This window comes from Hyposmocoma kahamanoa, unplaced genomic scaffold (assembly GCF_003589595.1).
Source record: "Hyposmocoma kahamanoa isolate Upper Pololo Valley unplaced genomic scaffold, ASM358959v1 96876, whole genome shotgun sequence".
Taxonomy (NCBI): Eukaryota; Metazoa; Arthropoda; class Insecta; order Lepidoptera; family Cosmopterigidae; genus Hyposmocoma; species Hyposmocoma kahamanoa.
The window spans coordinates 15,825-29,250 of NW_020655275.1; the positions used below are offsets into that span (position 1 = coordinate 15,825).

The 13,426-nt window shown below is 47.0% G+C and overlaps 2 protein-coding genes across 2 annotated transcripts; both read right to left on the reverse strand.

Annotated features, from left to right (window-relative positions):
- Positions 1–7,109: 7,109 nt before the first annotated feature.
- Positions 7,110–7,952, reverse strand: LOC113238562. Its single transcript, XM_026475387.1, has one exon. The coding sequence runs from the start codon at positions 7,950–7,952 to the stop codon at positions 7,110–7,112; it is 843 nt and encodes a 280-aa protein (XP_026331172.1).
- Positions 7,953–8,861: 909 nt separating this feature from the next.
- LOC113238563 lies at positions 8,862–11,089 on the reverse strand. Its single transcript, XM_026475388.1, has 3 exons — positions 10,220–11,089; positions 9,415–10,146; positions 8,862–9,371 (listed from the first exon to the last, which is right to left on the reverse strand). The coding sequence occupies exons 1-3, from the start codon at positions 11,087–11,089 to the stop codon at positions 8,862–8,864; spliced, it is 2,112 nt and encodes a 703-aa protein (XP_026331173.1).
- Positions 11,090–13,426: the final 2,337 nt, after the last annotated feature.

Genomic DNA, 13,426 nt, shown 5'->3' on the forward strand with positions numbered 1-13,426 from the left:
TGTTAGATGAACTGTAACTATGAAACATGCCTACATTGCATCTCCCGTGGAAACATCGAGTGACACATATGTTGAGCAATCTCCATGCAAGCCGTGTGGCCGCCTGGCATTTTCCGTGAAGCAGCGATTGCCACATGCAACCCGCCTGATTTGCCGATGGTGCATCTTCGCCTCGTGGAAACCGCGACCGGCGTCGCGGCCCCTGATTCACTCTGGTTCTCACATCGACCGAGCATAGTACTTAATTAGAAATAAGGATTATATTGTAATTTCTTTATTTCATAAATTAAATTGTTTTAAATCTTTTTCGGTTTTTTTTTGAGTCCTGCGGCGGCGTCCAACATAATTAGTGTGTAAACAAAAGATGGCAAACTATTTGCAAATAATAATTTCAATGATCAGTTCATAATCAGGAGATTTGCATAACGATCTTTTTATTTGTTCATTATTTTGCACATCGGGTCTCACTTTCATATCCTAATGATTTTTATTTGTTCATTTTATTGCACAACAGGTCTCACTTTCCAATCCCAATCATTTTTATTTGTTCATTTTATTGTACAGCGGGTCTCACTTTGAAGCCTTAATTATTATACAGTTTCATTTTTATTTTTCTGTTTTCCTTGTAGTTCTCACGGATAAACATATTTTAGAAGCTCTCAACGACTCTGAGTACTCGGACGAGAGTGGTGATGATATTGGCATTCTAAATGATGAATACGTACCACCTAGTAATGAAGAGGTTTCTCAAGAATCTTTATCTGATTCATCTTCTGAAGAGGATTTGCCACTTCAACCAAGAAGTGGTCGTGGTAGGGTTAGGGGAAGAGGAAGGGGTATACAGATCGGCAACAATAGCGCGAGCAGTGAATGGCAAAATAAAAGCTTTACTCCTCAGATTGGACCTCTGTATGAGCCTTTTTATATGCCACTTGAGCGCTTTGATTTTACTCATGAGCAATATTTTCATGAATACATTGATAATGAACTGATTAATTTGATGGTTGAGAAAACAAATCAAATGCATATTTATACTACAGGAAAATCATTACAATTTACTGATAAAGAATGCAGAACATTTTTAGCTATTACTATGATGATGTCCTGTATAGGTTATCCATATATCAGAATGTACTGGGAAAGAAAATGGCGCATTCCAGTAATAGCTGAAGCAATGCCACGCAACCGATATTTTCAGTTAAGAACCTCCCTAAAATTGGTTTTTGATCCTGATATTACCCAAGAAGAAAAAACTCGAGATAAGTTATGGAAAGTACGACCTATCATAGATAGAATGTTACAAGGCTGCCAAAAACAAGTCAAAGACCAGCACGTTTCAATTGATGAAATGATTATACCTTTTTCGGGCAGTTGCGGTATATAACAGTACTGTCCAAATAAACCGAACCCAGTCGGGCTCAAAGCATTTGTTTTGGCGAATCCCGACGGTACAGTCTGTGATTTCAATATATATCAAGGTGATACGACCTTTCCTGAGGAGAAAGCTGCGGGGTTCGGCCTTGGGGAAAGTGCAGTTCTAAACTTAACACGCACGTTAGTTCCTGGTCACGTACTGTATTTTGACAGATATTTTACATCTTTGAAGTTAGTTCTAGAACTGACCAGCCGGGGATTTTATAGTGCGGGTACCGTCATGAAGAATAGGATTCCTCCTACTTTGAGAAATGAATTACCAGATGATCGAGAAATGAAGAAGAGAGGAAGAGGATGTAGCTCCGTCTTTGTGAACTCTAGTGACACTGTTGCTGTAACAAAATGGTTTGACAATAAACCAGTTGTATTATTATCTACCGCATACGGCAGCGATCCCCAAGATGTATGTGTCAGATGGTGCAAAAAGAACAAGCGTTATATAGATATTCAAAGACCAGTTGTTGTAAAGATGTATAATAGTAAAATGGGTGGCGTTGATCTGGCCGACCGTATGTTAGCGGTTTGCCCATCAAGAGCTAGAACTAAGAAATGGACGATACGCTTTGTTTCACACATGGTGGACTTATCTGCATCTAACTCGTGGATCCAATTTCGAAAAAGTGAACTACAAAAGGGAATACCATTGTTCTTTATTATCATTACAAAACAGTACTTTTTTTAAAAATATCGTATTCTATTCTTGTATATACCGAGGGCCACACCAAAAGATATAATCTATCGAAAATCTTTGTTGAAAATCGTACCTTACACTATTTACACACCGTTTAAGTACCTACTTTTTTTTCAATAACAGTTTCAAATCCAATACTCGTACACAATACAACTATAAACAATAAGTCCCTCTTTTCTGGGCGCCTGCTTAAACTACGCAATACGTATACATTTTTGGCGATGTAAAACGAATGTACTTACATACCAATATCATTGATTCACTTCGTCATTACTTACGCCATTGTAACACTGCTTCTCTAATCCTCAATTTATACCACGAGGGCTTTTCCACTTCTGATCTGTAGGAAACTTTCCAAGTAGACATAGAAATGAGACTCTAGTGACTGTTATAAATTATATTATAAGATTTTTCACTATAAATCCAAACAAAACAAAACACGTCTGTTCTAGTCAAAGATGCTTTTCGTAATCACGGCCGCCTGTCACCGTTCCGTTGGTATCGATGATGATGTTATCGATTTATTTCTTATTTCGATGAAACTAATTCTTAATGACGCAAAGTAAGTTTTCTAACAAAATCAAATAATATAATGTCACGATACGCTAACAATAGGTGTTGATTTTTTAAGTCATTATAACTTACTTGTAGATTGTAGGAATCAACGCTTAATCGACAACACCACTACTTTATCTGTGTGCGGCACTTACCTGAGATCACCAGAGGACATCGCGTCTATCAAAGCCGTCACCGGAGAAACCGAATTCCACGGACTGCTTCGTAAGTACCCCGAGATAACTCGCCTGCCAGGTGTTAAGTCCGCATCAAAGTTTAAAACACTACATTTTATTAAAACGACGCCCGGTCCACCCGTGTCCTGCAAGCCGCGTCGTTTGGATCCAACTCGCTTGCAAATAGCCAAAAAGGAGTTAGAAGGCATGGTGGCAGGCGGTATAGCCAGGCGTTCTGAAAGCCCGTGGTCATCTGCTCTGCATCTGGTGAAGAAGAAGGACGATGGCTGGCGACCATGCGGTGACTACCGAGCCCTAAACTCCAGAACCATCCCTGACAGGTACTCAATACGCCTTATTCATGATTTCTCTTACCAGCTCTCTGGATGTTCAGTTTTCTCCACTTTCGACTTAGTACAGGCATATAACCAAATCGCAGTGAATCCAGCGGATGTACCTAAAACAGCTATTACTACACCTTTTGGCTTGTACGAGTTTCCCTTTATGACATTTGGACTAAGAAATGCTGCACAAACTTTCCAAAGGTTCATCGACGAGGTACTCTCTGGACTTGACTTCTGCTATGGGTATATTGATGACATCCTTTTTCTTTTGAAAGGGGGGGAAATCCTTATGGATACCCCTGAGCCCAGGGAGACTCAGGGGTTATGTGGGGACTCTCCCTCCAGACTGGAGGGCCTACCCCACTAAAACCCCCCCGGGTTTCTCCGCGGTCCACCAGTACACACTCTTTTTGCCCGGGGTCCCTCTGACCCTGGGCATGGCCCGCTCGCAGACGGCGGTCAAGTCTTCCTTGAACTTTTTTTTTTTTTTTTTTTTTTTCTTTTTATTGAGGAACAAACAGTTTTTTACAATGATGAATTATAGACAACATTAACTTATTACTAAACCTATAGTTCCCTGTACTAATACATAGGTAAACAAGTTTGAGTTTCATTAAATACGAGCAATGCTCGGTAAATGTATTTTAGTTGACAAAATTGTATGAAAGTTGAACAAAAAACAACTAATAACGATAACACAAATTCGCTCTTAAATATTCAATTTGCTAATGTGGATTTTAAACTCCCGCAAAGAAGTGTCAAATATGTCAGTTTCACTACATTTTGCATTGTATAAAGAACAAGTCCTTTTTATAAAACTATTGCTACCGTAACATGTTTTACTAAACTTAACGACAAAAAGATCCTTTTTACGACTGGCTCTTTCGTTATTTCGCGGCACGCGAAATAATATATCTTCCAACAAGAGGGGGGAGTCTACAATGTTATGCAAAATTTTGTATAGATACGTCAGGTCAATTAGAGAACGGCGTTGCTGCAATGGAACGATATTGTACACCCTAAGGGATGACTCGTAGTGTACGTGATCATGATGCATCCTATAGTCCAGAGCTTTGATGAATTTATGCTGTATCCTTTCTATTTTATTTTGGTGTACATTTTGGTACGGATTCCATACAGAGCTTGCAAATTCGAGCCTGCTGCGTACGTAACTACTATAAAGCAGCTTATATGTAAATGGGTTCTTAAAAGGTTTACCAATCCGTAATATAAACCCTAATAGTTTGAAAGACCTAGAAACTATTTTATTAATGTGTGGGATAAACGTTAGTTTAGAGTCCATGATAACACCAAGGTCTCTGATCTCCATTACTCTATTAAGATTTTTTCCACATAAGGTATATGTATGCACTTTTGGATTTTTCTTTCTCGTATAGGTAATTGAAAAACATTTATCAGGATTTAAAAATAAATTATTTTGAGCACAGTAGCCTTCGAAAGATCTAATATCATGTTGCAACAAATGAACATCTTCTTCATTACGAATAATCCTAAATATTTTAGTGTCATCAGCATATAGGAGAACACGTGAATGTTCTATAGACTCTGTAATGTCATTTACGTACAACACGAATAACAATGGCCCCAAATGGGAACCTTGCGGCACACCTGAAGGTATAATCTTGTATTCCGAACAATGCCCAGACAAGACGACAGCCTGACTACGATTCCCGATGTACGACTTTATCCAACGGAATAGGTCCCCATGTATACCGAGCCGCCACAGTTTCAACAAGAGCGTGTTGTGACAAATTTTATCAAAAGCGTTGGCGAAATCGGTATACACGACATCTACTTGAAAACCACTGTCCATTGCTTCCAGAATAAGTTCGGTAAAAGTCAGCAAGTTGCTATTGACACCACGTTGCCTGCAAAAACCATGCTGATTTTGGGTGATAGCACGTTGTACTACACTAAGCAACTGATCAGTGACAATTTTCTCTTGAATTTTACCCAAACGACATAGTTTCGAGATGGGTCGATAGTTTTCAATATTTTGACTAACAGGACCCTTTGGTATAGGTGTTACAAATGCCCTTTTCCAAATTTCAGGAACGCAGCCACTACCAAATGACAAGTTGAAAATAAAAGTAACGGGTGTTGTTAAACTATCGGCACAATGCCGAATTAATAGCGGGTGTATTCCATCCGGGCCTGCACTTTTATTGACGTTAATGGTTTTCAAATATTTTCTTACTAAGACTTCAGTTATTTCAATAGAACTTATGTTCACAATCGAATTATTAGAATGTTCTAATGTCTCAGTTGGCACGTGATCCGACTTTGGTTGGGCAAAAACAGAGTGAAAATAGTTGTTAAAAAGCTCACAGATTCGACTGCAGTCGCTAGTCTTGTGTCCATCAAATGACATTTGGCCCGGCAATCCACTGTTAGCTTTAATGGTTTTAACATAAGTCCAAAAATATTTGGGGAAATTTTTAATTTTATTTTCGGCATACACTATATAGTTACGATAACACTCAATTTCCATACACTTAGCTCTTTTTCTCAGTACCTTAAAGCTTTCATAGTCCAATGGGTTATTGTATAGTTTCCAAAGTTTATGAAATTTACGCTTTTCACTAAGTAACTTTCTCAATGGTTTGGTGTGCCATAGAGGATGGGATTGAGATGAGCGAATCAATTTACGAGGAACAAATCTTCTTACAAGACTATTAAGAATGAAGTAAAACTTTGAAACACATTCTTCTATGGTCAATTTTTCAAACAGTGCATGCCAGTTGATATTAAATAACTCTCCATTAATTGACTCGAAGTCGGCTTTGCAAAAATTGTAATTATAAGCAGGTGCAGATTTTAGTGTACTGTATTGATTAATGTTTATACGTAATTCAATAGACTTATGATGCGCGTCTTCCTCAGTTAATGTATTAACACAATGAAGTGTCTTGCAGTCAATGTTGCTCATTACCAAGTCTAAAATTCGATGATTAATATTTGGAATACCGTTAAATTGACGCAGACCGGTGAACGATAGGAAGTCACCTAATATACCAACTGCGAAATCCCCGCCCTTAACCAATGTCTGGTCGAGTGTGTAAGATTTCTGCCAAACCGCATTCGAAACATTGAAATCACCTGTTATCAAAAATATGTCATTTGGATTGTCGTTAATTATTTCACTAGTTACATCAAAAAATACTTCTAATGCATCACGATATCCTGGCCCGTGAGGTATATAAACACAGGCAATATGTAGGTACTTGTCACCTTTTACAAGCAGCGGTATGGATAGCCACACACAATCGGACGAAGCGCGAGGCGGAATAGGCCATTCCCGACGCAACGGCTTTAACTCAGTACGCACCGCAATCATGACCCCACCACCGCGCTGCGCGCCGGTATCTTCCTGCGAACGGTCACAGCGGAATACAACATACCGACCATCGAAATATTCCCTATCGTAAAAATCGGACGTTAACCAACTCTCAGTGATACATATGAAATCATAGTCAGACGCAGCCACCCCCAAGAGAAAATCATGAGATTTTGTACGCAAACCCCTGACATTCTGATAATACCCTATTAATTGTTTACTTTTGGAATCCATTGCAATAACGATAAAATATATTTGTATTTTTTTTCCCCATCGCCGTATGTTAGATAATATAAATTTAATATGTTTTCGAGTAAGTGAACCGATCTTAAGCAATGTATAATAGTTTTTAAATTAAAATTAATTATATGAAGGAAGCAACTATCGATAAATGGTGAAACTGCATTAAACCTAAAATCCACATTTTTGCGTAAAACTTTAAATAAAGAAATAATCCAATACCTAATCCTTACAATATAGTTAAATATGCCAGAAAAATATAAATATATGTATATAAAACAAAAAAGCGAATAAAAAATTAAAGCTACGAGTCATTTTAAAAATGAAAGGTCAGTCTCCTTATTAATAACGATCACTTTAGACTTCTCGTTTTTACGCATTAATATTTTGCAATCTCTGATCCACAAATAAGAGAAATTCAATTCTGCTTTTATTTTCCTGGCTCGTTTCAAAAGCTGTTTATTGCGAGGCGCAAGATGATCGGATACAAAGATGTTAAGTGCGGGTCCCGATAGACCTATATCGGAGGTCATGAGGCCGCGTCGTGCGCGCTGCTGCTGCACTGCTGCTAATAACTTGTCCTTACATATTCGTCTAGTGAATTTGACCACGATAGCTGGAGGACGCGGACGGCCAGACTCTGAGCTATTAGACCTGTCTTCCACTTCGAACCTCTTCACTCGCATAATGCTGTCGACGTCACGCTCATCCAACGGGAGCGCAACTTTGTTGCAAATTGAGTGCAGCAGAGACACAAGATTTTCGCCTGCAGTATATGGTATTCCAGATATTTCAACGTTGTTCATTCTTGAAAACTGATCGAATTTGTGATTTTCATTTTCGAGCTTGGTCATCGCTTCCCTCACAGAATCTAGCTCTGATTTGAGCTTTGGAATCAACGATGTTTTATTCTCGACTATAATTAGCCTATCTTCCAAGGAACTGAAACGGGTTTCCATGTCGTTGAATTTCTCGTTGATTGCCTGTATCTCAGTAGTTATTTTCTGAAGATCAGTTCTCAAGGTAGTAAAATCATTTCTAAACTCACGTAATTCTTTTAAAACCTCGGCTATGTTACTACTATTTGTGGATTCAGCGCACTCATAAGACTCTTTAGGTGTAACGCAAGAAGGATGTAATTCATCGCAAGACATGTTTACTTTTGCGGCTGATGGTTCAAACTGCCTACGTGTAGGCGTTTCATCGCCTTTGTTGCGTCTTGTAACCAAAGTACAGGACGGGCATAGCCAGTTTTGCTTGATGGCATTATAGGTTTGCAGCTGCATATTTAAGCATTTGTAATGATAATGCCCTTTGCATGTAACGCAGGCCAGAACCTCGCCGCGGTTTATTTTAGTATTACACGCCACACAATTCATTTTCGAAGAAGAAGAAAACTCTTACGAACTCCCTAATTCTCTGGGAGGCACGGTATGTTTTAGTACAGTCTACGATGCTTACTCTTTGCCCGATGACGCAGCACACGCATCGACGACGCGATGACGTTGAACACACGCAAGTATCGACCCTATGCGCCTCGCAACAGTGACAAATTTGCTTGCGAAACAATATCACACAATTTTTCCGAAGGTAGTTCACTGCGCGAGACGTGTGCACTTTGCCACTATACAATTAATCTTTTGTAGCAAATAATTAAATCAAAAGTTGTGATTTCACTTTAAGTCGTGTCTAATACAAGGATATCTCAAGTTTAGCACTTATTTCAAGGAATTAATACACTTTTTAAAATATTTAATTGAGAGCTCTTGCTTGAAGTATACTACTTGTTTACCGTTACGGCAAAGAATCTGACTAACTTGACCGCCCTCTGCTCCACGTCGACGGTGGCCGGTGGGGGGGTGGGGGGCACCACGCCTGGACCATGGCTGCTTCCTCTGCGAGCTCAAGGTCCAGGCGAGTGAGTGCCCATTTGGGAAAGTCCCTCCCGGGGGCCGTGTTGGAGGCCGTCGTGGGCGGCGTATGGGAGACCCTCATCCGTATATATTTATGATCGGAGAGGGTCTCCTCGTCCTCCAGAACCTGCCAGCCGGATACTCGCGCGGCTAGGTGATGCTCACGATTGACCCCCCATTTCGCCGCACGCACGTGTTGGCATGGCCCCAGTTGAGGACGACCAGCCCTAAGGCTGCCGCCCAATCCTCCAACACTGGCCCCCTGGCATTGGTGACCGGGGAACCCCACGCCGCGCTCTTGGCGTTGAGGTCCCCCAACACCAACACCGGCGTCGGAGCTGCCCTCCTCACCGCCCTCTCTAGGGTCTCCAGGAATGCCTGGAATTGGGCCAGGGAGCGGTTTGGAGAGAAGTACACCCCAATTAGGATGGCTTCTCCCCACCTCGCCGCCACGAACCCTGACCCGCGTTCCTTCACCACTAGAGGGTGGGAGTTTCCGGCAGTCGACGCCACTATGGCCACCGTCTCCTCCCGATCCCCCGCCCAATTACCCCGCGGGGGGACAATGTATGGCTCCGCCACAGCAGCCACCGCAACCCCCCACTCCGCCATGGCCTGGACCAATAGGTCCTGTGCTCTGGCGTAGTGGTTGAGGTTGCCCTGCAGTATAATATGGTGGCGTGCTGGCATTACTGCTCCATACTTTGTCCCTCAATAGGAGGGGGGGGGGGGGGCTGAGGTTCCGCTTGCCCTTGGTGGGAGGGGGAGCGCAAGATCGCCCCCCCATTACGTGGTCCGCTGGACGGCGAGCCGCGATGCAGACCGAGCACCGCGGGGTTGCCGTGCACCCGGAAGCCGAGTGTCCCACCAGGCCACACCGGAAGCAGAGCCCGCTCCTGTCCACACTGGACGGGCAGAGGGCTCTGGTGTGGCCAATCTCTGCCGCCAGCCACCCGATCACCTCCTCCAGCTTGGCCGCCAGGGTGTCGGCCTTCTGGGCGCTAGACGCCACGGACACCTCGACTATGCGTACACCTGTCTGGGTGTTCCGCACCCGCACGTGCGGGATGCCGAGGCTGCCCAAATCGACCGCAGCGGTCGCTGCCTCTAGGACCCCCTTGTAAGTGGCCCCCTTTTCCGCCACCGCTTCGGGCCTCAGCGTGATCACCACCGCCGATGATTTCGGGGTGGCGAGAGCCCTGGGTCTGGGAGCCGTCTTGGGGGCCGCCTTGGCGGGGGCCCTTGCCGCTTGGGGGGCGGCAGCTGCCGTTTTGGCCTTTCTGGGCTTGTGGCCGACTACCTGTGACCAGGGCGTTTCCGCCTGGTAAGTCAACGTGGAGGCTGCCGCGTCAGGGGCTGTAGGGACGGCGAGAACGGCGGGAGGCGCCGCAGGAGGGGTAGCAGTAGCCTTCCTCTTGGCCTTCTTGTTGGGCCGCTGGCCAGCAGGTGCGTTTCGGGCCACAGAGGGGCCCGGTGTCGACTCGGGGACCGCGGCGGAGGGAAGCAACCTCGGGGGCGGCTGCGGCGACGGCGATGGCGGCAGGCGTCGCCTCGGGGGCGGGTGCCCCTGTTCTGCTGCCCAGGGGGGGCCGTAGGTACTCCGCGGGGAGGCATCTTTCGATGTCCCCCAGGCGGGCGTCTATCATATTCCTCATCGAGGAGAAGATGTCCCGCCTGAGATCATCGATGGCCTCCCTCACTCCCGCGTGCATCTCCGCGGAGCTACACGGCGGTGGGGCCATCTGTGCCTTGGCCTTGGCCATGGCAGAGGAGTAGGCCCCCCTCAGGGCCTTCACCTCCGTCTCCAGGGCAGCAAGCTGCCCCCACATCCGGCGGTTGTCTTCCGACATCCGCCGCGCCGCCTCTGTCGCCGTCTCTCCACGGTGAAGGAAATCGACGGCTCCTTCCACCTTTATGACGGCCTCTTTTATGGCTTTGACCACCGTCCCCTTGAGGTTAGAGGACTTGGCGGTCTCCGCCAATATTGCTGCGAGGCCGTCTCGTGCCTCCTGGGCCAGGGTCTCTCGCATGAGGCCCGCCATGCCATCGGGTTCAGACTCCCCGGCCTGACCCTGCCGCTTCCTTCTGGAGGGCGTTCCACTCTGACGAGCTGGAGCGCCCTCTCCCTGCCGCACCGGGGAAGGGCTTCCCGGGGCCTCTAGGTCTGCCCCTACGGGCCGTGTCCTTTCGGGCTCCATAGATTCGTTTGACGAGGGGGCGGCGCGCTTGGGGGCCCTTGAGGATTCCTCCTCTCTGGCCGACCCGGAGCGCGACACCGCGCGCGAATTCCCCTCCGAGAGGGTGGGTTCTACGTCAGAGGAGGCCGAGACCATCCTCTCACCCTCCGACTCACAGTCGGACAGAATCCTCACCTCCATATTGGAGGCCTTCGAACCATTCTTTCTAGGCCCTATTGTTTGCTAAATCGGAGTCCATTGATCGTGTGCGCATGTTGTGTTCACGAGAGTCGGCTTCCGGCCGACTCACGAGGCAGTTTTTGCCCCCCCCAGAGTACGAGGAGCTGCCACCCGCCGAAGCGGATGGGCGGGATTCCCCCTTTCGGGGACCTGCCTTGGGACTATTTTCAAAACTAGCCTTTTCCATATCAATTTTTGCTTTGAAAGGGGGGTGAGCTACCCACTGGGGCGACCTAATGACTGAATACCCTCCATACCATTTTTTTTTTTTTTTTTTTTTTTACGGGGGAGAAATCTTTATGGATACCCTTGAGCCCAGGGAGACTCAGGGGTTATGTGGGGACTCTCCCTCCAGACTGGAGGGCCTACCCCACTAAAACCCCCCCGGGTTTCCCTCTCGCCGGTTGAGTCGGCGCCGTGGGATCAGTGAACATTCACCACGACGCCGCCCGGATACCCTCCATACCAGCCATTCATCCCATCGCCGGGCGCTAGAGCTTATGATTGGGGTAATTTTTATAGAGGTTTTCTTCCTCGCGGCCCTCCTCGCAATGAGGAGGACCCCCGGTCCCGCTCAATGTAGGATTACGGGCTGGCCGGAGCCGGTCTTGTGACCGGACACCGCCCGTCGTCTCGGTTGCAGGTTAGATAGCGCCGGACAGAACCTGCGCTATCTTCCCTCCCTCCCTGCTGGTTTTGGTCCGCGCCGGCCGAAGCCGGTAGCTCCCATATCTGGGAGCCGTTCCCCTATCCGCCACCTGGGGACGCGTACGATGGCAGACCAGCAACTGCACACGGATATTGATGACATCCTTTTCATCATCTCTGGAAGAACATAAGAGTCACTTGAGTCAACTTTTCCAGCGTTTAGTGAGTATGGAGTACTCATTAACACATCTAAGTGCACCCTTTTTTTTTTTTTTTTTTTTTTACGGGTGGGAAATCTTTATGGATACCCCTGAGCCCAGGGAGACTCAGGGGTTATGTGGGGACTCTCCCTCCAGACTGGAGGGCCTACCCCACTAAAACCCCCCCGGGTTTCCCTCTCACCGGTTGAGTCGGCGCCGTGGGATCAGTGAACATTCACCACGACGCCGCCCGGCCGCCCTAGCTTGCGCCAGGGCTCCCCCGCCAACGGAGGGGCGAGTCGGTTGTCCTCCGACCCGCCCCCCAGACGAGTGAGGCCGTGCAATGCACGCTCCGGAGTCCCTGTCCAGAGCCTGCTGGTCTCACTAGGGGATCAGGCGAGCAGCGAACTGCCTTCGCCTTCTCCCCGTACGTCTGCGCCGGAGCGGGTGCGCGTCCGCCGCGTCCTCGCGCACCCGCTCCGCGGCCTCCTTTTGCGACATAACCTCTGCGCAAAAGGAGGCCACCGCCTCTCAGGACTCCTCGCTATCGAAGCAGCCGTGCCCGGTCAGCACCTGCACAAGGTGGTACGACAGTGGCCCGTGGGACCGGTTTACCCACTCTACGAGGACAGGGCGGATCGCCTCTATGGTACGAGCGCCATAGGGGGGATCCGCCAAGCCCTCTTTCCACCGGTCCCGCATGCGCTGCGCCGCGAGGCGGCGCTCCCGCACCACCTCTTGGGGAGCGGGTCGCTCGCCTCGGTCCCTCATTCCCCGCCGGTAGGTGGCGGAGGTCCGCCAGGACCTCGGCTTCGAGGTCCCACAGCGGAGTACCGGCGAGGACGCATGCGGCAGCGCAGGCCACCGTCCTGTACGCCCTGCACATTCGCAGGGCGACCACCCTCTGGGGCCTCCTCAGCAGTGCCTACGTCGCCGCTGATATGGCCCCACTACAAATGGGAGCCCCGTATAAGGCCATACTCCGAGTCACCCCGGCGTATAGCCTTCTGCATGGGGCTCCCGGCCTCCCGAGGTTGGGCAGGAGCCTGCCCAACGTCGATGCGGCCCCACTATTCGGGGAGCAAGTTGCCGGAAATGCTCCCCGAAGTTCCATCGCCGGTCCAGGACAAGTCCCAGATATTTCATCTGGGTTGACTGTGACATGGTCAACCGTGACCATGGGACCTGTAAAGGGCCCGAAACGTCGGTTTGTTTGAAAAAACAAATATACGCGATTTAAATCCGGAAAAATAGTTTCAATTCCTTAAGTAAAGTTCCTTTGCATTCTTTTCAATAATATTATTCATTAGCTTCCGCGTATCTTACTTCCTTTCTTTCGCTTCTTGTCATAGTTTCAAGTATACGTAGTTCGGATTCGAGTCCCGAAATAACAGATAGGAGAAACGAACACTCTCATAGTATTTTACGCTTTAACTCTTAACCAATTTAG